General features: G+C 29.3%; 1 protein-coding gene across 1 annotated transcript in view; it reads left to right on the forward strand.

Annotated features, from left to right (window-relative positions):
- The first annotated feature begins 1075 nt into the window (after positions 1-1075).
- LOC147073273 (neuropeptide CCHamide-2-like) overlaps positions 1076-25649 on the forward strand; it is an 88727-nt gene continuing 64153 nt past the window's right edge. Inside the window, exons 1-3 of the mRNA XM_085945521.1 lie at positions 1076-1126; positions 1683-1880; positions 3293-3408. Of these exons, the coding sequence (XP_085801647.1) occupies positions 3318-3408 (91 nt within the window). The 5' untranslated portion in view covers positions 1076-1126; positions 1683-1880; positions 3293-3317. The remainder of the gene's footprint in view (positions 1127-1682; positions 1881-3292; positions 3409-25649) is intronic.

Below are 25649 nucleotides of genomic sequence, written 5' to 3' on the forward strand. Positions count from 1 at the left end.
TGAGAAATAAAAAAAAAATACAAAAATAAAAACTGTTTTAATGCTTTTTTCTAAGGAATTATTGACCCACCCTCGTAGTACTAATTAATGCGTAACTTCTAATACAATGTAATAACCTGTTCGCAATAAATGGAAAACTTTCAATTGTACATTTCATATTAACATTTATTTTCAATACCTATAAAACAATCATCATGATTTACAAACAGTTTACTATATTACATTCGAAGTGTAAGTAATAACTAGCATTACGATCAAAATTCAGAGTTTCGTGCTGCAGCCTAAAAAAATATATATGTGTGTGTAATATATTTTTATATATATGTCTGTGTGTAATGTACATATATATTATTTTTAACACTACAATAAACGTTGAGGTTTAATTCCAGTAACTACTGAAACAGTAGTGCAATAGTAGAAACGAAACGATCAGATAGATACTCAAGCGTTTAGAAAGCCACACACATATTATTATGATCTCACCAGGATTGAACCCGGACTCCCCTGATGAGAGGTTAGTGCCCTACGCATTTGACCACAAAGGCCTTCATAGTATTATTTGCTAAAATTACAAATATAAATGTAAAATTGTGTTATTTGAAAACTATGCTTTATTTACAGAATGTTGTATAATATATATATATATATATATTATATAATTATATAATTTACAATCGCACATTTAAGTCGATTAACTCAACTTGGTAATCTATGTGTTTGCACTCTTTTAGACATTATCTCATTTAATCTTTTTTTTTAATAGACAATAGTTTAGAGTACTTTCTGACATGAAATATTATTTCCATTGTATAACCTAATTAATTCATTAAAATAAAGTAGTGTTAGGTATGGTTTATTCAACTTTATAATCAATTGTCAAACAAAAAAAAATCAAAAACTTAATTCTCGCAAAAGCTCAAACGCGTCACAATTTTCCAACGCTCGGAAAAGCGTACGACAAGGACGGCTACAGTGTTTCCCTCGGACGCGCCCTCTCGCTCCCGCATCACGTAAACGTAGGTGGAAGGGACTGGGAAGGATTCCCATAGAAAAGGCCGAGTTTAAAGCCAGCTTCGAGCATTGCATCGGTAGCGTTCACTGGGAAAAGTTACAACACAAACTTTAAGTTAGTTTATAAACATATAATATTTTATTTATTAACATCAAACTGTGCTTTTTCACTTTAGATACTTTACTGTAGTTTTAATATACATATTTGACTTACTTACAATTTCGTTAAACTTTAAACAAATTATAAAATATTCCAACGTTTTTTTATGAAATTAATTTTTACTCAAGATTTTTTTAAAATACACACAAAATTTTTAAAACACAATTTTTCCATATCCTAAATTATTTTGTTTGTCGCAATTTTTTAAATATTTAAAGTATACATGTTTACTATTTTTTAATACTTTAATTTGTTCTATTAATTAACAGTGTGTCTTTTTGTTTTTTTTTTTCAATTTTAGTATTGTTTTAGAGTAATATATATTTTATCGTTATATTTATAGAGAAATAAATAAAAAAGTAAGAATCCTTCATAATAAATTTTGTAATCGTTTAAATTTATTTTTGACAAGTTTTAATTAGTTTTATTCAACCCAAAAAAAATCTTTTATACTCGTTTCCTCAAAAAAATTTCAATAAAAATCATTGCATAAATTTTGTTTTGTTCACAGAGGCGCGTGAAACCATCCAAGAGAAGATTTCGTTCACTTTTCTTTCATTTCAAACTGCATTGTTAGTTTTTTGCATACAAGAAAGTGGCTGTAATATTTTGAAAAGTTTTCCATTTCACCGAAAGTTCCCGCCATCACGTCGTAGTAATAGTTTTGCAGTGTACGAAGAGGAAAATTCAACAAAATACACATTCAAAGGTAAGCGATGCATTTTTGGTGTGTTTTGAAGCCGCAAAAGTGTTATAAGCCAAAGATATAATTTCATATCTACACAATACGTAAATATTATTATCATCACTAAAATACACACATAAAGTATTTGTGTTACTTTGAAAATTGGTGAATGCATGTCTATTTTTTTATACTAATCGCCACTGTCCTAATTTATTAAAGAAGCCATTTCACTAATTTGGTACGTACATTTATAAAATACTATATTCTGTAATATTTACGTTGGTCACTAATAGTATATTTTTAATTTTGAATATAACTTAGGTTATTATAATAAGCAATAAATAAACTCAATATTACGTATTGTGGTATTTGTGCGAATTGGTAATTTCAAAATAGGAATACAGAATTAATAAATTTTGTGAGTTCTCTCATTTGGTTAATACAGACTATTAATATTATTATTTTCGATTTTATAATATGAATAGCAGGTTATTTTTCGGTTGACAAAGAGAAATTTAAATTTTTAATTCTTCTTTATTTGGGTAAATTAAAAGTGCCAAAATACCCTTTCGTAATTATAATACAATAAAATAACACAAATTTTTCTTTAAACATATTTTATATTACAATTTATTAATTTAATAGTGTAAAAGATTTTTAGAAATAATATTATATGTAATATGACATACATTAATTTAAATTTAAAATCAATTGAATAATAATATGTCCTTACTAACTAAATCGGTAGGTATTAATTGATATTTAAAAATAAAAGTGTAAAAATATACTATGGCTTTATATTATAAATAACAGTAAAAATTATTGATTATTAATAAGGTATACTAATAAAATTGACTGTTAATTGATTTGACAATTCAGTTTTCAATTATTTATGCAACTTAATATATTTTCAACAATATATATTATTTAAATCTAAATCATTTATACTTCTAGGAATGTTTTGTTTTTAAATAAAAATTGTGAATTTTATTACGAGTAGCAACAGCTTCATCAATAAACCTCTGTTCTTTTTTTGAAAGTAATTTCAACACGACTTTGGTTTATTTTAATATTCAATATTCAGCTTATAACGAAAGAATGATTTTGTTATTATGTTTATATATTGTATACACATATTATGTTATATATTGAAAATGAAATCAGATAAAATCAAAATAACAATGGAGACGTTTTGTACCAAAGTCATCATCTTTTCGATCTACTCAGTAAATATTCTTATGATATATTTTATTGACTTTTGAACACAATTTATAATAATATTATTTACTGTCAATATTGGGCGAAGCTGAAAAAATACACTATTAACGTCATGGAATGATTGAAAAAGAAAAATGGCAGATTTTGCGCTAGTAACAAATATAATCAAATTGTTAAATATTTTATTTAAATAGTATTGTGTATGTTTTCCGTTGCAGGAAAGAAAAAATCGCCTAAACGACAATGACAAGCTTCAATGGATCAGTAAGATGTGCGGCAATTTGCGTTGCAGTTATAATGGCTGTATCGGCTTTTTCATCATCGGAAGCAAAACGTAAGTACAATAATAAATTTGTAATATATTCTATGTAATGTATAAAAATTCATTATCCATAATTGTGAAAATCTGAAAATCCAAAATAAAATGAAATGTATTGTGAACAGTCATTTTAAACGAGATCTGCCACTAGTCAACTTTTTTAAGCATATCACTTGCTGAAACGAATAGAGTATCTCTGCTTCATGATGGTTTACATCTATAAATAATGAAATACTATAGGTTCTTTTAAATAATGTATAACCTAGTTATTTTCCATAAAATATTATATTAAACAATCCGTAGAGGGGAAGCAATAATTATATTAGAGACCATAATTTATAAAGCATAAAGTGTAAAAACCAATGTATGCTATGTATTTAATATGGACCAATCTTTTATAAAAGATTCAATAATAATTTACAGTAATATAACATAGCATTTAATAGTGCATGTTGTACATAATATAAAACTATCACAAAAAAATAACAATGTGATATATGACTTTACTCAATACAAAATGATAATAGGCTTGAAATTTTACTGGATGAATATAACCGCTAAAAAATATCATATAATATAGTTAATGATATTCAAATAGCATTCAACGCTAATGGTGAGATTGAAAACTGCATGTAGACACGGATCTTTTAAACTCACAATGCATACACAAACAAATTAAAATAGAATAGTTTTATTAATAATCATTATTATAATATTTTGAATGATTAAATACGATACGTCTCTCAAAATCCTCAACAGTTATCGTAATAACAATAATGATAATAGTAATATAAAATAAGTAAAAAAAAACTGACTAAGTTATACGGTAAAATGTGCTAGATAAAACTGTGGATCGAAAAACTTTGAATGAACTAGGAAAATCTTTTATCCAGGTGTAGATTAGCGGTAACCCAGGGAGACCTATGATATTCTTTCATCAAATAGTAAATTTATGATAGCCCAGGGGAACTAATAATAATGATGGTGAATAATAATATTGTAAAAAATATTTAATAAGCATATTATTTTTACATTTGAAATGCTGACCATTTAACGCTACAACCACCGTTGAAAAGTTTTAAAAGTTTTCAGGATTACATAAAAGAAAAAACTTTTTAAAGAATTATACCTAGGTATATAATTTATACCAACAATATATACGCCAAAAAATATTCTATGGTTTTATTAATACATGGACTCTTGAATATTATGTTTTCTTTTATAATCAATCAGATATATTTTATAGTAATACATATATTTAAGTATAAGTATTAAGAATAGCTGAAAATAACACCTCTTTTTTATTCAAATATGTGATGTAAATTTATTACTTCCATACATTATTTTGTATTGTAATTTGCACGTTCATTGAGTTTTAAAGAACTGATCTTCATTAATGACGCAGGCAAAAAAAAAACAATTGTTCACTATTAGGTATATGTATTGTGAAAAATGTAGTTTTCATCTATTTTCACGACGTTAATATACGTTCCATCATGGAACGTCATTTGGTGAATAAAATGTACTACTAATAGAGTTTTCAATGCACAATTATGGTATGAAAATGGTCGGGTGTGATATAATAGGCTACGGATCTCGAGTATGGAAAAATGTTGTATAAACTTAACACGTCATGTTTAATAATATGTTATTTTCAATAGCTACGTCTGTATCATAATAATAATGCATTAAAGTTTGTCTCGTAAATGTATCGCACATTCAATATTTGAGGACAGTCGGCGCATTTTATTTTACTTGGGTTTTATGGTCTGACCTTTATAAAGTATCCTGCTTCCAAAACCTGATCAATTAAGATGGCTTTTCCATTTATATATTATTAATCTGCTCTGTTAATGTACAATTGAAAATTTTATAAGTATTCTTTTATGAAATAATATTATTTATTCGGTTAAATACTATGAAATAATTTTTGTTATATATTTTATTGCTATTATGTAAAAATATGGAAAATACGTGGTATTTATTTGATAGAGTGTTTATTTCAAGATAGTGTATTATTAAACATTAAATTACTTGAGTGTATAAGTATTGCAGAATTACCAAATACCTGCATATATTATAGCCAAACAGTCTAGAATCTAATTTTCACAAAAAGTAATTAAATACAGACTCTGTACCTAAATTATCACATTTGTTAAGGGGGTACATGCTCAGCGTATGTCAAAATTTAGCTTTTGTTCTATTTTCAAATCATGATCCTGGACATACCTTAAACGTTGTAGATAATTTATTTATATAATTTTGAAGCCTTATTATCCTTTATATTTATTTTAAACATTTGATGACTGCATACAGTATTTTTATTACATAAAATAGTATTCTTTTAAACCTCTCGCTCTAATGTTTTAGAAAATAGTCATATTTCAGTACATAAATGTGCAGTGGTGTTAAGATATTTTACATTTATTAATTTTTAAACGCATTTATAAAACCATCAGTATAATTTATATTGACATTATTATAGTGAAATATTTACGATAAAAAATTATATTGATAATCTCTGTGATCCCGAATTTGGCAAGAATTGGGCATTTTATTATTCAAAAAATGGGCAAAATTAACACATGTGAAGATAATTCTAAAGATACATATTATAACCTATGTCTTTTACCATTCAAGTGTGATAAACATCTTACGAATAATGATTGCTTTATAATAATTATTGACCTAAGAATAAGGTAGTGTTTTTTTTTTAAATACGCCATTTCTTTTGGCATTCCCCAGTGGTTAAGCTACAACATACGGCCGTAGCCATAAATTGACAAACTATAATTGAAGTAGGGAGTAAAATGATGTTAACGCGCGTGTTTGAACATGTACCGTTAAAAAATCGGTTAGGCTTTAGAATTATCTTCAAATGTGTTAATCTTGCCCATTTTTTGAATAATAAAATGCCTAATTCTTGTCAAATTTGGGATCACAGAGATTATCAATATAATTTTTTATCGTGAATATTTTACTAAAATTATCTCGTCATAAATTATACTAATGGTTTTATAAATGCCTTTAAAAATTAATAAATGTAAAAAATTTTAACACCACTGCACAGTTATGTACCGAAATATGACTATATTTTAAAACATTAGAGCGAGAGGTTTAAAAGAATACTATTTTATGTAATAAAAATACTTTATGCAGTCATCAAATTTTTAAAATAAATATAACGGATAATAAGGCTTCAAAATTATATAAATAGTTTATCTACAACGTTTAAGGTATGTCCAGGATCATGCTTTGAAAATAGAAAAAAAGCTCCATTTTGACCCACGCTGAGCACGTCCACCCTTAAGCTCAATCAATTCATACTTCGGTCTATTCATAACAGTAATACATAACTTTTAAAACAATAAAACCGTAAGTTCCTACATTAACATTTAGGGCACGAAACATGCTAAATTCAGCTTTCCCGAAAGTATTCTTTTTGTAGTCTAACTCAAAGATACAGTATTATAATACCGTACCTAAGTAATCACCTACCGATTATTATTTATGTTAATATCAAATCGATTTATTTCGATTCACGTATTTTTAACACTAATACGAATTACACTTCATTCGGAATTTTCCATTCATTTTGATAGGTTCATCCATTATTTACTCGTACAAATGTTTTGTATAAATTAACGAGTATTAAATACTATTGTAAATACTGCACGTGTTGTTAATTTTATAATATCAAACAATATAAATACAGTCTGATTCATGACGTTCTGTTTAGTATATATTATATATCTACTGTGGAAAGTAAAAAAGGCGTAATCCACAAAACTAAAATTTTACAGGAGGCACACGTTTTTGTTATGGTTTTCGGTCAAAGTTGAAATACAAAAAAGATATAACCTTGAAGTGCATTATAATTATTAATTATTAATTTACTTTGTATTTGCTTAATCTAACATTCATTATTGAATTATTCAAAAAAAAAACAACAAAAGTAATGGTTAAGCGTCAATTATATTGAGCTTCTTTATGAGCTGTTTGTTGGCGAATTTAAAAGCGGGTGATTAAGCTACTGCGATTTGATGATTACACACAAAACTTTCCATTCGCTGAGAAACCACAAGCCAGCGACTATTTTGACAGAACGTAATTCGTTTTTTTACCGGGAGGTTGCTACTGCGCTCTACTGCGCAGACGCAGTAGGCCCACACGTCGGCGTGTAGCGTGTAAAGTTGACCAGCTTTCAACTTTTCTCGCTAGAATATTTACAACCTGCTTATTAGCGTGTTCGATGATTACACTGGGCGACTTTACAGGCAGATTGTAAATTTGCCAATAAACAGCCCGTAAAGAAGCTCAATGTAATTGACGCTTTACTCAATTTTTTTTTGTCATCTTCCTTTTTATATTGCTCTTAGAATACATACATAATTATTATTCGTTTTTTCCACGTCAATTCCTTCTTCTTTTAAATTAATAGTTAAATTTAGATAATAAATCAACAGCTGTAGCTTACATCCTTTGGTTATGACGTGTATTTAGTTAAGTACAACATTATTATGCAATAAAATATATTTTGAAAAAACTGAGAGTTACGTCCTTTTACCTTTCTACAGTCGATATGAATTCGTCGTAATGCCTCGTCATCAATCTATTACTTATCTTAGAAAATAAAACTTCAGCGCCCTTTATTGGATTCATATACCTAGTCTGTTGATTTTGGGAATAATCTTCGTCTTATATTATGTAGTAAATCGATCCTATAAGATCAGATTACCTGATTCTCACGTCATGAAATCAATATAAATAAACAAAACACGTTTTGTGTGCATAAGATTGTGTGATAATACTTATTCCGTATAATAATATTATGGTATTGACGTTACGTAAGTGAAGCATGTGACAACCACATGGTACCTCAAAAAATCTACATCACGGTAATCAAAAATCCAGATACATTTAATTATTGCATCTTCTTTATCTATGCTATGACCACGTAGTTTTATTGTACACGTCAGTTTATACTATAATTCGAAAAATTCATATCACAAAACTTTTTTTTGTATTGGAATCGATACCTATAGAAATTGTCATATTATTTATGTTATCACATTGAATAATGGGAATGGGACAACTGGCCGCCAGGACAATTGGGCGCAGCGCTGTCGAATAAAATAAATAGACGTTCGTTACGATCTTATATAGAAAGTAGACTAAGAATTTTAATCAGTGTAAGTTTTAATTTTAATATTTTTAATTCACTTAAATGTTTTTTTTTTTTTGGATTGAGAATTATCATGCCTAAGGCTTTATATAAAAAATAAAAGAACTGTCTTCTCGTTGGAACTTAAACACATGCGCAATTAAATCATTATTTAGGTGTGCATATTTAACTTACCATCAAGACAGTATTAAATAATATTATTAAATATATATTTTTAAAGTGCCTATAATTCACGAACGTATATTTATTTTCGAATATAATTCAATTGCGTGGCGCCTAGTAGTCCGTTCCTCCAAGACCCTGAAAAATGGTGGCTGCATAGATTATAGCAACCTTTCGCGTTTTGTTATGTACGTATGGGATACTCTTTTATCATATTTTTGTGGTTGTTTATGTAAATTTAACCTTCACTTTCACATACTTCTATCCACGTCTATTCAACAAGATTTCATGCAACATTTTTATAGTTTCCATAGCATAATGTATGTCATAGTATTCTTAATCATATACACCCAACTTTCATTCATTCACTAAGGATATCGCTAACTTTTTACTGAATGCGTTGTAAAAATTTTCGAATGACTCATTGAAAAAGATAATGTTGATTTAGAGAAGCAGGTAACTATATTAAAATATATGTAGTCCTGTGGGTCTATTCTATACTTATCGAACACTAAAGTGATAAATAGTATCAAACTTAGGGTAGGTTTGTATCAAAATATTAGCACTTTTTATAACAATTACAAGAAGTTGGTTTTTATTGTTGCAATAAGTGCGATATTTTAACAGCAGCAAGATAGGTGCTGTTAAAATATAGCACTTATTGCAACAATAAAAACCCACTTCGTGTAATTGTTACAATAAGTGCTAATATTTTGATACAAACCTACCCTAAGTTTGATAATATTTATTACTTTATCACTTTAGCGGTCGATAAGTATAGAATAAACCCACTGGATTTAGTATTACACCACCGTGTACTATTCTTTTGCGCATTATATTACATTTAACTGACAAATATTACCTCATAGACAAAAACCCCCTGAACATTAACCCTCCATATAAACATGTAAACAGTTAACTCCTTTCACCATTCAAATGTCGGTCAATTAAAGTAAATATGATTAAAATTAACTAAACTGTGAAATAAAATAATAAAATTTTGAATTAAAAACACAATGGTACACGTTTCTGTGACTGGTGAATTTTTCGATCTTGCTTTATAAAATTAATATTTTTTTCTAACTGAATAAATTTTTAAATAATATTATAAAACTAAGCACATTTCCTGTTTTAGTATATATATAAATATCTCTAAAATGTTGGTATTCTAAAATGTTGGTAAAAAGATGGCATTATAATTTTTTAACTTCTATCAAATGTCAAATACTTTTTAAGTTTTCAATATTGTGGCAATGAAATTATATTTTAATTTTAATTAATTATATTTTATACAGGGGAATATTTTACGGGGGGTTTTTGACCTAAAGGGTAATTGAGTTGCCTAGAGTCGTAACTCACATATTATTCTAAAAATCGAGTTTTGAGATAATCGCAAAAAACTACCAGAGCACGGTTTTTTGTAATTAGAAGAAAGTATTGAACTCCCTTCAATATTAACGAGTGTGTGAGTTGATGTATGTATGTTTTTAATATATATGATACTCATAATATGGTTGCAGACACACAGCACACTATGAGAAATAGAGCTCCTTGACTGGTTAGACAGGCCTTGATGACAGAACTCGCATTATTAGATTATTACAGAGTTATGACACCAACAGTCAATGTTTTAACGATTTTCAGATGGTTTAAAGTAACTTTTGATAGCCAACTATTTTTTTTTATATTTATGAAATGTTAGTTATGACTCTAAGCGACTCAATTATCCTAAAACCATATTTGGTTTATGTATGAACGCAGCTTAAAGTTGGTTTAACTTTTACATAAATTTTCTATATACTACCATATTATATTGATAAATAAAATGAATTATGACTTTATAAAAATATCGTCAACTCTTTTCATACGAGGTGCATTGAAGTAACATACAAAGATAATAATTCTATTTTGCCATTATTTTGCGAGGCTTTGTTACGTTACTTTTCCATCGATATTCTCTACAAATTCTATAAAAAAAACATATAGAATAATGTAGTATATTGTATAGGGAACGTGAAGTTTTTATTTTATTATACAACAGACTACCGATATTATAATAGTTCGTGTATTATTATTAACAGCATTTAAACCAGAGCTGTTTGATTCACTAATTAAATATGTTGGTTTCGGGTTCGATTCCATCAAAAATAGATACCCCACTTTTGATACAGTACTTTAAATAAATATTTACTTGCTTATATATGTTACACCAAATGTGCGAAATTGACTATTACATGAAATGGCCAAAATTTTGGCTAATTCATGTAACAGTCAAGCCTGTTGCCTTATTTATGAATTAGGTAAATTTTCTGCTGGGTACTTGAATTCGCCAGGGTATGGAATTCTTGAACTGTCAACATGACAGAATAAAAAGTAAATTTAATACGGATGGTTTTATTAGTTATAATTGGATATAATATAATATTATTATTATTAGGTTAGGTTAGGTTAGGTTAGGTTAGGTTAGGTTAGGTTAGGTTTGGTTTTGTAATTCTGAATTAAAGTATTCAACTGAATGTCCATTTTGAGGTTAGCTATCAAGTGTCAACAAACTATCACAAACATTCAATCGACCAAGCACGAATCAAATCACGAAAATACTTTTCAATAAAATTCTTCCGTTATCATATTATAGTTCTAGATTTCTTTGCGCATAGTAAATAGATATGAAAGTCATTGCAGTTACATATTGATTGGTATATTTTTATATTATAATCAATGACATTTGTTTAGTTTGATTAGTTGCAAAAAATACCACCGGAGCGCGATCATCTATTTTGACCATAGATAATATATGTACATTTTGACCAATGCACGAGCATTTTGATACATTTAGTTTAGTTGCAAAAAATACCACCGTAGCGCTACTATCTAATTTGTCCAAGACATGAACTAGACAGAAAAATTACTGCCGAATTCACGCACTCTCCAGATATTTTGTCTAATTCATGCTTGCATTTTTCATGATTTAGGTAAAATTTTGCCCATTTCATGTAATATTCAATTTCGCACAATCGGCGTAACATATACATGTATATAGGTATATTTATTCTCCCATGATAGCCGAGGTGATAACGTGTCGGCCTATAATGTTGTGGGTCCCGGGTTCAAATCCTCTGAGTCTGGCAACAAAAAAATTAGATGTTGATTTTTCCAAACTATTCACCTTAGCAGTGATGAAAGTTGGTGATGAAATACTGGTTGGAGGTTGCTCGAGTAAATTGATGAGAACGTTTATTTACTGATAAACGAATACAATGACAGGTGTGAAGTTAACCGCGCAAGGTAATTTGCGGTAAGGTCTGTTCAGTTCGAGGCGTTCTAATAGTGTGTACTACGTCCGAGGCGTATTGGTAGAGTGCAATTTCCGAGGCTTTACGATAGATAGTACCATATTCCATCCACTTTGACTCATTATTTATTTAAATTAATATTCGATAAATTGTGACAAGCTCTTATTGATGTAGGCCACTATTGGTTAATTGCTTTGCTGTTACTTTTCTGCTACCTCGCAACGTTTTGCTGACAAGGCTTGGGCTTGTCGATCCTCACTTACGTGTGTTACACTTGCAGAATGTGCTGCCCGTAAATGAAATGATATGCTAAAATTGGGCGATTCGCTGATTATCGCATTTTTGTAATCTTGGAGTATTTTACTGACACGGCCTGGGATTGTTGACGCTCACACATCTATTAGATTAAGAAAGTAGCTAAAATCCGTTTTTTATAAAAAAAAAAACTGTTAATTCCACCTCCACTCAGTTAATACATCATAGGATCGGACACAGTCTAAAAAATATTTATTGATGCACTATAATTAAATAAGTAATAACTTGTAATATATGTCAAAAATACTTTGAATATGAGTCTGTCTCCATTATATGCAATGATTGAAAGTGTGAATACCCAAATTTAAATGAGAATAGCAAGCCAAACCCAGAAGCTAATTCCATAAAATGTCAACTAAGTCAAATACTTGATTTCACAAGTTCATTGAATTACCATTTGAGAGTCAGAAGAGGTTCTGTCGAGACTTGTACATCTACTACTAATTGAACGTAGTTATGCAGAATGTAGCCAGTCTATAATAATGTCGAATAATGACACTTTAGCGACAACATGATATTAAAAATTTATGTAAAATGTAAAATTGTAAATAGTATTTTGGTGGCGTTTGGGCATAACCTGCTTCTTTGATCATTTTATGTTAAGAGTAAAAATTGGGTCACTATAGTAATATCTTCCATTTGGTAATAACCCGAGATCTATATTTCACTTAAAATGCTCAAAACGCTATTGTAATAATATGATGATATGTGAACAAACACAGTGGTTAGTTTGGTCAAAACATGACCAAAGACCTTGTCATAGTTACATCACTGATAAGTGACCTTATTTTCCTAATTAGTGAAATAATTGACAATCTAAGTATTGTCGTCATATTCTTCTTCAGTTATTTATTTTAAAATGTTTTTTCAATTTTAAACAAAAAAATGAACTGAAATTTATGTGGGCAATTCAGAGCTTAAAATGGCTCTCCTGTAAATTCAACATTTTGCAGTTAACAGGTTGTGCCCAAACGCCACCGATTTTATTTCAAGAATATTTTTTTTGCGGCTTGGCTATTTTCGGCAAAACGTAGAGAAAACCTTCTCGCATCTGATCTATATCATATCTCATTTTTTTATTTTTTGTGAACTGGCTACTTTCTGCATAACTATGTCAAATTGTAAAATAACAAACAAAGCAATACATACTCATCGTTTAACCACATTCTAAACGGAACAAGTTAATTTCAACACCTGACAGTGTGATGACTACAGTTTTGTGGGTGTATTTCTTTTATTCTTTTAACCATGTCCGATCATAATAGGGTCATATAGGCGTACCTCCACAGAGTAAAAGTTTACATTAACAGAGTTTTATTTTTTTTACGAGCAATGGGTGTCAACTACTTGCTCAACCTATTAGGTCCGGTTACATGTATGTTGTACGTATGCAGTTCGTATAACATTTTATCAAATGACGTGTTCTTCGTTGAACATTTCACCATGGAATACATTTGTACGTATCTTACAAAATGCAGCAATAGTTTGCAAATAGTACTGTTCTAATTAGATAAACCCTAACCTAACCTAACCTAACCTAGTACAGACATCTCCACATGTTGTACCATACGTACAAATATACTCCACGGTGAAAATTTCAACGAAGAACTCGTCATTTGATTAAGTGTTATACCAACTCATGTTTCACGTACTGCGGCGCACGAATAAGTGTCCTGCGGTGAACTGTTTACGTACGAATTTCTGGATACGATTAGGTCCATGACCTGACTGCAAACAAAAAATTGAAAAACAATAAGTGCATATTGTAACCTGGGACCCTCAACATTATAAGCCGATGCATAAGCACTCGGCGCTATAATACAGCGCATGTACTTTTAAGAGAAAATAATATATAAAAAAAAAACTAAAAGACTGAATTAAAAATACAATAAGGTAAAAACTTATTATTAAATTTTAAATTTTAAAAAAAGTAGTTACTATAAAATTTATATAAAACCATCATATCAAATTATGAAAATCAGTTTTTAAAAAAAACCATTTAATGCAGTGCTTGAGTGCCTGAATGGAGGTATTAATCATGTCAATATAATAACTAATGAATGAATAGAGAATTTGATTTTAAGAAAATCAACGTTAAACGGGTTATATTTTGTTTGTCTGCTTAGTGGGGACACGAAACTGGGTCATACTCAATAGCTATGGGTAGTCAATGATTGATAGCTTTAAATATAACTAAAAGATCATATGTGATTGTAAATAATTACTATAAACAATAAATTCTGGTGATATATTATGTTTAAAATTAATAAAATATATATGTTGATCGTTTCTATGTGAACCTGTAGAAATATATTCCAGGAGTGGTTGCACAAAAGAAATATATGAGAGTAGACTTGTTATTTTCGAAATGAATAGTAATCAATCAAGAGTAATAATAAACCAATCCTAAAATTTTCATCATCTTTCATCAGGAGAATGCACCACTCAACTCAGCGGTATTTTAAATGGCTATGCCATTGGCTTCCAATAATTGATGACCCATACTTTATTTTTCTGACATTATACTGTCAAAGTTTTAGTTTATGTTTTTTTAAATTATTTAATATACGTAAATTTCGGATTATAACTAAAATAGTTTTCCGATCCCAGAACTATTCGATCGGTTATATTCTGAAAATATCTACTACTATTAAGTATAGAATATAGGCACCTACATATTAATTTTTTGCACATTTGCCACTTTTAAAGGGACGTTTCAGTATTTACTCACATTAACCTTTGGACATAAAAAGTTTAATTTTGGTCTAAAGTCGTGATTTATATTCTTGATTCAAAGGGGATCTTACATAAATTTATTTCTTCCGGCCGACAAATTTGTAAGTAATTTAAGGAGATATAAAATAGATGAAAAAGTTTATTTTTCATGAAAAAAACATATATAAATATATATATATATATAAACATATTTCACCTTTAAATATCCCTACTGGATCTCAAACCATTTAACATGTGAGATAAACGTACATATTTTTATAAAAAAAATCATAGTAATTGGGTAAATGATTGTCCAATTATTACAAAAACTAAATAAATAATAATTTATTATTATTACAATTTCATCATTTGACACTTCTCCTCAATAATAATCAATGTTACATTTTGGCAGTTTTTAACTAAATATGCCATGATGATTTACATCACAATATTGTCTCTGTTTTAACATATTTATTTTTTTGATATAGCAACATTTACTCACTTGTTTTTGATCCTTTACGTTGACCTCTCTACAATAATGATCTGTGCATTTGTCAAAATGGAGGATTACACAAGAGTTTTTGTTAACCCTACGGATGCAAAAGGCCTTTTAATTATAAATAGTTTCTTCTCGACAAAATAGTTTTTTTTGATTATCTATATCAAAATGTCCAAATGCAACATAGATCATTATTGAGGGGGAGGCTTTATTTATATTACGTCACTAACTATTTTAATATTTGAGTAATAGCTACGCTACGTACTCAGCTATGTGGCCACAACTACGGCCACCGATGTTAATCGTTTATTTAAATGTTGCGTTCAGCTTCATATCAAGTGCACGTTGAATAGTACGAGTTCGTATTAAATGATGATCATCCGTGGCAACATCACTCTGGTCGTGCTCGTGGCTGCATTAAAAATATAAATTTTCAATAAATTCAGAATATATAATTTGAATAATTCGTTTCTCGAACCAGTATCTACTGGATTCGCGCCAATGTGCTTTACCAATTCAGTGACTTGCATTCTTTATAATCATGATGAAATTAACTAGTATTTTTTACATCTTAAAGCAATCGATTTTTAATAAAAAAAATATTTTATTAAATTGTCTCAAATTGCAAGCTTCGTATTGCACCTCTGGTTGGCTTAGCATTCGCCTTAACAGCTGATTTATCACAAAATTCTGAATTGCTTCCTTAATGAATAGGTAGTTAGTTAAGATACGTAATCATTTAATAAAACTTTACCAATATTCACTTCAACCAAGAGAATATATTATTATTATTATCTTCCACAATTGTATTTATTTCTTATTTCGCATGAAAATTTATCGCAGCTTCTTAATGTTATTTGCTTCCCGAATTTAACCAGCCGTACATTTCTAAACATCACGTTAAAAATTATGAACCATAGAATATATATATTATTCTTCATATCTCTACGCTTCACGTTGCGTATATCACACCCTTCTCAGTATATTTACCTCTTTAATGCTACAAACACTTTGGGTTAATATTTACACAATAACAATATTTAGTAAGTAATTACTTACTTAATGAGTAGATTTTCTTAAGACTATTTACTTACAAATCATCGAATCTCAAAATACACTAGTTGACGATAATTTAAATGGACTGTATTTGAACATGTTGAGTTTGTATGAAGTAGGGTGAATAGAGGGATGGATTCCAGATACTAACCTTTTGGTTATGTGACTACTGGAGTCTTGGATCACTCCGGAGAACTCACTTGCACACTTGTTATGTTTATTATGGAGTTAAGTTAGGTTATCACCCGGTCACTTTGTACTTTAGGTATTTTCGTTTTAGTTTTTAATTTAATTGTTTACTTATTGTTAGTTGTGGGCCTTTTGGCAATCGATATGTCATTAATTCAAAGGTGGTTTGGTGAGGATATAAAATAAAACTGACTCAAATACCAGTTATAATATTATTAACTATAAATTATACAAAGGGTACAGAACTATATACATATACAATTACTAGTGGATTTTTGGGACATTAACCCCAATCTAGAAGTGCTATCTTGAACTTACTTTTTTACATTCATCAAGGTCTTTGATTCAAGTCATCAAACATTGAAATAGTTTTCGCAATTTTTGCATAATTTCAAGTACATTACGGTTATATTATAATTAATGGCTTGTTCCGGTAATAGCCCAATCTAACTATTCTAGAGCTCACTTAGCGTTTAGTTTTTTTAACATATTTTATTTTTGCACTCGTTTTGGGACTCAGATCTTTCATTCAACCTATAAAACACCGAAATAGGTTCTGTGGTTTATTATATAATGACTAAATGTGTCCAACGATTGTCCAGTGGTATCTTCGAGGTACAAAACGTCCGCTGGGTAGACATAGAGGCCGCTGGATTGATGAAATGATAAAGTTCTGCGAAAGTACGTGGGAGCGCAACGCACAAGATCGGGAGAAGTTGAAGCAGCTTGAAAAGGCTTTCATCCAGCAGTGGATAGATTCAGACTGATGATGATGATATTATATAATATCATATTAATACTGTATAACGTTACCTGTGAAAAAATATAAATAATTAACAATCACACGGTTTTAATTACTTTGTTATATTAAGGTATACGAAACCATCATGTTCATATTAACCGATAGATTTGAGTCTTAAACTTTATCAAAAAAGGTGAAATATGTTTATTGTAGTTATGAGTACCTACTCAATAACAAAGTGAAAGATGTGTAGTCAAACTAGACGTGGTTTATATATTTTTTTTAGTATTTTCCACTGTGTATATTTATGAAACTTATCAAAATTGTGTATTTTTTATAAAAAAAAATATTATGCTATGGGGATAACAAACTCTCGATTACTTTATCAGTATTTGTAAAATAGGACAGTAAATTATAACAATTTCAAATATAATTATCACATTCTTCGTTACTTTTAAAATCATCTCAAGTATATATTATTTTAAAATTCCGTTACTAAAAGAATGTTTATGAGAAATAGAAAGCTTCGTAAACTGTCAAAAATACCATACACCTACTACAAAGAAGAATATTTTCACCTACCAACCTCCTTTTTTTTAATGAAAAAACTTTAACCTTGACACCTGTATGGAAGCTTTATATTTGGTATTATTGTGCTACATAATTCCAATGGAACAACTCCTACGGTATAATATTAAAGCTAAAAGATTCAATTGTTATAGGGTTGGTTTTTACAATTCCTCGTAGTTCAATAACATCACATAACGTTAACTGGAAATGGAACCGGAAGTAAATCAGAAAACCCCGAAAATTCTTTGAGAACCCATTCTGAATACAGTTATTCCGAAAAAATGTTATAGTAATATGTTTTTATTTATTTTGACTTATTTTTTAAGAAAAGACCGAATTTGGGTGAAAGCTTAAAAATTATCGCCATAAGCTCAAGCCTAATAAAATAGTATGAATAACCAACGTGGTTTAAAGGTACCTATAAGACTATAATTTTATTGGTATTTTAAAGAACTAGAAAACGAACCGTTAAATATATTTTCTGATTTTAACAACATTGCAAATAAGACGTCAAATTAATAATAGAAAAAATACGTGGTTAAATATTTCGTGTCAAAAATCATTTAATATTGAATATAATCAATTAATTAAATCAAAATAACCATTTAATAAAAGATATTTAATTTTTGTCTAGAAAAGTAAGATGACATATGTAATACTAATAATGTGAAAATTATAGTTACGTTACTGTTCAAACGGCTCAAAGTTTTATTTAACAATTGAAAGAAAAATAATTCCAAAGAATTTGGGAGTCTTATTATAAAGTTATCAGGTAAAATTTCGTAAAAACACCTATGGCAGGGCTGAACCAAGCCAGCGATTTATTTGAATAATAATTTTATAACGTTTTTGCCCCAATTGAGTCAATATTGTTTTGTAATTTTATTGAACATTCAGAAATTAAATGAAAACAAGTTTTCAAAAGCGTAACTTTTTATGTGAGCAATTAGAAAGTAAAACGTTTCTATGAAAAGAAATTTATTATGTGTTAATTAAATCAGTATACACCTACTATTGTAGGTTATGTTATTACGAGCTCTGAATACATTAATTGCTATTAAGATACATTATATAAATATAAAAATTATTATTAAAATATCGTATATAAGTCATCGTCGTGGATGAGGACATTTTTTCGCAATGCTTCAGTGTTCACTAAATATGACAATATTTCAATTTTTATCAATCAAAAAAGCCACAACTGTGTAACAAAAATAATCGACACTGATATAATGAGCAAACTACGCTCACTCAAGCTAATCCTCACGCGAGTGGAATGTCTCACTATCCGAAGCGATTTGGTTGAACATAGCTATTGCCCTCCCAATTGGCATTACCAATGGCAGATTATTGCAACCTTGAGAGAACAAACATCTGATGCTCCCGATTTCTATGATAGTCATTAAGGATACACAGCTCAATATTACAAGAAATGGCAATGTTCTCATTTACACCACTCATAAGTTGGTAAAAGACGTGACCAAGTATAATATACATTATTTTCTCGCGTTTAGATTAAATTAATGTTGCCACATTAGTGTGTGTATACTAAATTCTCTGGATTTCAGTAAATAAAAATAGAAATGACTAAATACACACATAATAATAAATACTTACCTATTATATATTTGGAAGTGGGTGAATGATGAGGTGATGAATAAAGAATTGAAGACTGGATGTTGAGAACGGTTGCGTGTTATTTGACGGATCGATACAAGTACAGTGATACAATGATACAGTGATAAAAGATAATAGCTAGGATAAGGCACGATGATATAGAGTGACAGTTCTCTACCAAGATAAAATATGGAGTGAGATATTCGTTCAATCATGATAGCCTATTTATTGAACTCTTCACGATTGAATAATGCTTACACTGAGTATCCCATGCCTTTAGTGAGAAATTTATTTTGACATAATCATAATATTTATAATATTACTAAGGTAAAAGTTCTTAATTGCAATTAGTAATTAGATTCTTATGAAATGCATATGATAGACAATCTTATTTTTTACCGTCAGCATTTCGCACTGAGTAAGCACTAAACGATACGCTGACGGCTTGTGAAAACTGTAAAAACAATTAAATGATATTAATTTGGAAAGACTCATTTATCACAGCTTGTTCTCACAGGTTGTCACATTGTTTGCCACATATACATAGACCTAGATTTAATATAATATTATTAAAAATATTGTATAATGAGAACATATAAAATAATTAAATAAATGTTACCATTCACAGTAGATTGGCTAATTTTCTGAAATTATGAATTAGTATATAAATATTTTAACGTACCTAGTATGTAATTTTTTTTTCTAGAGTTAAAGGATAATAAAACCATGAAAAATATAAATCTACATTCACTCGTGTATGCTTTGATAATTGGAAAACGTTACATACAGAACTTTAATTAATACTTTAATATGACTTCAATCCCTTTTGCTGTCACCCCCTCAATAATCACCATGAAAAGTTATTCATCCCACTCTCTGGAGTTAATAATTCTAAATACGAGTAACAATATATGTCCCAAAAATAAATTTACCCCATCAAACATTTTTTTTCGGAACAGACTATCTTTTATTAGAAATTTTACGTAACTTACCTAACGCAAACGTGTCAAAAGGTTATTTTAATAGACAGTAAACAGTGTGTACAAAAATCTTTGAATGCTTTAATATAATAATACAATATTTTTATGAGAGCACGAAAGATGAAATGTCAGAACACTGGGAGTTACTGGACTGTGAAAACATTACGTTGTATTGATTTAGTTATATATATGCTTTTAAGGCATTGTTTTGGTTTTCCGATGAGGTGATAGGCTTTAGTAACCATTCATAATCGTGTTACTGCGTATCGCACTAAGGGGTGAAAATCACTGAAGTTGACTCTACTCCGTTCTATAAAGAGTACCAAAGATTAATACTTGCTATTGAAATATGAACTTTGGATGCTTGGTCTCCAAGTAAAAAATATTGTTTATTCTTAATATCTTCCCTCAGCCAGCGGTGTAATGCTAAATAAAATCCTATTTTTTTTAAAATTTTATTACGACATGAGTAATAAGTTAGCCATATGGTCAGTGTATCAACGTAAGATGGGTGTGAATGATCAAAATTTTCCCATAATCACTTAAGAATATTATGACGATTTATTCGTTTCTTTTACACATGTTCACATCCAGTTTATTATGTATGAATATACGTGTTCAATTTCTCGATTTTTTTCCCAAGTTAAAAATAATAACGACACAATCTTATATAATATATTCACGATGTGAATCAAAATTATTTTGTGTAACATAATTTTAATTATAATTGTTTTAAAAGGTGCCGAAGCGCTAACCTGGCACGCTCCGGCCGCACTATATCACTTTTTATATCTTTTAATATAAAATTGAAGATAAATGAACGATCGAAGTGTAATGGCCGGTTTTCACGATTCTATTTTTATTGATCAACTAAAATTGAACAAAAATGATATTATGAATCTTTATTAAATATTTTATTGATATTTTTTTATCTGGTCTATCTTTTTCCGATCAATTTATGAAGCATCATTACTTACAGTCGAGTTGAAACGTGATTCTACCGTGTGTTAACTGTTGGCAGTCGAGTTGAATCAACACACTCAATACGGTGTAGTCTTTACAAGTATTTATTATATTATGAATATAAAATACGGCTTTAAAGTTGGGACAGAGTGTAAGTTTACATTTTTTTGAAATATGATGAAATATGTCAAAAATTCTTATAGAATCATAAATTGAAAATAATTACAAGATAAAAAGAACTTTTTATATGCAACGTTTTTAAATTTTCTGTTGAATCATATAAACTTGACTTGACTAGCTTAAACGATCTAAAAAAATGTATTTGATAGAAATAATACTGATATGTCATTTTGACACTCGTATTGATTTCCATAGTAACGCACGTATATATAAATAATTTAGTTGTTAGGACCAATAATAATGGATTGGATTACGGATTTCTTCCGAAATAACTTTTTATACAAAATAGAATTAACAGAAAATGAATATAATTCTACTTAACAATGGCTAAAAGTATTAAAAAATGCATTGGCATCGTGTTCTGATATATTCTAAAAGTTTCAAATGTCTATCTAGTCGGGAAGTTAGTTAAACATCGATTGCAAGATTTGTACCGGACAAAAAACCACCGGACAAATAAGAATACGACCTAACAAAAATAAAAACGTTGTAAAAACGTTGTAGTAAAAATTACGATGCTCAATAATATGCATAACCTTCTATCGTAAAGAACTGGAGGCCTACAATTTGACCAAACAACTAATATAAAAATGAAATCAAAATAATAAGAAAGAATAGCTCTCTATTTTTAACTCTTGTCTTTTTTTGTCTCGACATTTCGGGCTCGTTTCAGAGGCCGTTCTCATGAGTTCTTTTGAGAATGTAAAAACCACATTGGTACGAATCCAATAGATCCAGGTTCGCGTTTTTATAGGGTATGCTCAAATTTCTTATATTTTTTTTCTATAAACTAATTTTATTATTTTAACATTTACTGGTTTTTGTACTCTTTCGCAAATCACCGCCTAGAATAGTAAACTGTGAATTATCTGAAAACTCTAATGCAACAGTTTTAACTATAATAACATAATCAATAAATAAATTATTAAATATACATTTCAAATAACTTGACATGTTTCATATCAGGATAGTTTAGTATCTCAGACACATTTTTATTTCTATCATATTTCATAAATTACAAAAACTTACAAAAACAGAGACTTATCACCAACATTGGTATATATAATTCATAACTATACATAATTCATCCAACCAATAATAAAATATGTAGGTATTCCTTTAAGGAAATGTCACGTAACTATCGACAGTTTCCTTTTTTCACATATCTAACACAATTCTAAATAAATAACTACACGCCACAAAACTTTCAAAATTGTTATCCATTTTGTTGAGTCACACAATAGATAAATTACACCAGATTAACTTGCCCACTGGTTACATTAAATATGTTATAAATAAGCCGTGGAGATCGTTGATTTATTCGTGGGTCATCAAAAAAGCAATTACCAGGGATTTAATTAATATTACAGAGACCCAATACTGTCCACAGTTTTAAGTTCCTCGTTTGTTAAAGCATCAGATTAATATGCGGAGGGTTTTTAGTGTAGTCCCACTTCATCAAAAAACTAAATTTTCTACCAATGTTATGCGTACAAATTCACTGCTCACAGGAAGGGTGTTTAAATACTTCCACTATTATCAATGCATAACTAACTAATATATCATTAGTTTAAAATTATTCGTCGTAAAATACTTTCATTATTATAGATTTCATTTTTTTGGCTAGAACCTCTGAATAATAATTTATACTCAATGATTTTTTTATTTATTATAGCTATGTTCAGATTTATAAACGTTCGGTTATACGGAATACAGCGGAAAACACATTTTGAAAATAGCCAATAAACTGGATTATTTATTAGGTTAACCTAACCAAACCTAACCTAACCTAACCTAAGTTAACCCAAACTAACAAATAATCCAGTATATCGGGTATTTTCAAAATGTGTTTTCCGCTGTATTTCATATAACCGAACAGTACCACCATTTCTTATTTTTTCAATATGATATACGTCACATTAATAATATGCAAAAAATACTGTATACTCAAAGGAATTTAAATCTAAATCGTTACTTCTAATATATTGGCACAATCAAAAAATATATGAGAATTTATAAACCACTTAATCAAAAATGATCATAACTTTGTTAAGAGCATACTTCAGTGAAACAGCAAATAATTTTCAACTATAGCTGCTACGAAATTTTGGACTCGCTGGCAATCGGAGAGCGAAAGTCGAGCTGTGAACACGTCAATTTGTTTCGTGATGGCGACGGGGGTATTAATTCTTAAATCGTAGTAAGATGACTAAAAAACGTTACCCATTTACTTGAAAAAGAAAACATGTCAATGGATATATTATTATTGTTACTAATAGAACATTAAATGGACGCATGTTGGATTTATATGACAAATTATATTTCGTTCGGCACGCGTCATTTGCACAATCCACGCATCGCCTAGCCACAATCTTTTTAGACCATGCCTCAACTGAGGTATAGCCTTAATAGAGTATTTTTTAAATCCTTCATTACACAAATAAATTCCATCTGAAAATTGTATTCTTAGTTTAATAAAAATAAATAAGTATGACTAATAAAGTTCAGTGTCCACTATTTCTGTCGAATCTTACCGGCCTACCTCCACTCCTCGCCACTGATGTTTATATAAATGTACATATATAATAATTATGTACATACGCAAATTTTTTGATTTTTTATAATCTTTAACTTTTTATAATAATAACGCTTGTAACTACCTACGTATTAGTTTGTTTATCCATATTAATAACTAATACATTGAAGCTTTATAATTATTAAGAATTCTGTTGACTGTATAATATTTTCCGAAACAAAGAAAGGTGTCACTAACGATAGAAATTCTTTGTCCACAAAATCTATTATTCGTTATTAATGCTAAAATGCATTTTGTATTCGAATTTTCCAGACATTTTATACGACAAACTTTGAATAGATTATTGACGTCACTTTTAAGAAAGGTAAATAATGATTGATTTTACTTGTAAAGCTGATAGTCATATGCCCTCCAAGGAACTCGGTTATCTTGGTGTAGAATGAATTTTGGTCGATCACGCCATATGTAGTATATTGAGTTATAAATATGTAAGACGCATGTTCACTCAGTTGTGATATATATGACCGATTAAGACCGAGTGTGGAGCGGGGCGAGTTAGTTTAGAGGGGTCTTTGTTTGTATAATATGACTAACCATGATGGATTTGCTACCAAACTCTTTGATCTTGGACTTGTCAACAAAATAACATGTTGATGTAGCGGAGAACAACAGGATGCAAGCCACACCCTCTGGGAATGTGGAAAATATGGTCCGAGAGGTAATAGATGCTTAAGTCGGTCAACCAGCTGTTGGCAAGCCGTCTGAACTGGTCGCCAGAAACGCCAACTTTATAGCATTTAAAAAATTTGCAGCGTCTTATTACGGACGTGAAGATTTATTCACATAGTTTTTGTATGTCCGCATCGTTTTACGATTTTGTTTTTTTTTATATACCATTAAATTCGGTTATCATATGTTATTTCTTCGTCCTTTTCTCTCGTGACCTCTGTCTTGAGTTTCTGCTCCTGGGATATTGCCAGGCGTAAAAAAAACTGCTGATGCTTCACACCAAACGTAGGGTCTCGTGATACGTTCAAATAAGAGTATGTTTGACGCGGGGCGGGTTAGTTTGGAAGGGTCTTTATTTGTGTTGTGATATTTTTAGGGGAAACACTGACCATTCCTATTTTACAACGTTTTTATTAGCTCGTATTCTTATTTGTCCGGTACAAATCTTGTAATCGATTTTTAACCAACTTTCCGACTATCTATACATTTGAAACTTTTAGAATATATCAGAATACGATGCTGATC

Source organism: Rhyacophila brunnea, unplaced genomic scaffold (assembly GCF_057557595.1).
Source record: "Rhyacophila brunnea isolate RB1 unplaced genomic scaffold, BYU_Rbru_1.0 scaffold_18, whole genome shotgun sequence".
In the NCBI taxonomy this organism is placed as follows: domain Eukaryota; kingdom Metazoa; phylum Arthropoda; class Insecta; order Trichoptera; family Rhyacophilidae; genus Rhyacophila; species Rhyacophila brunnea.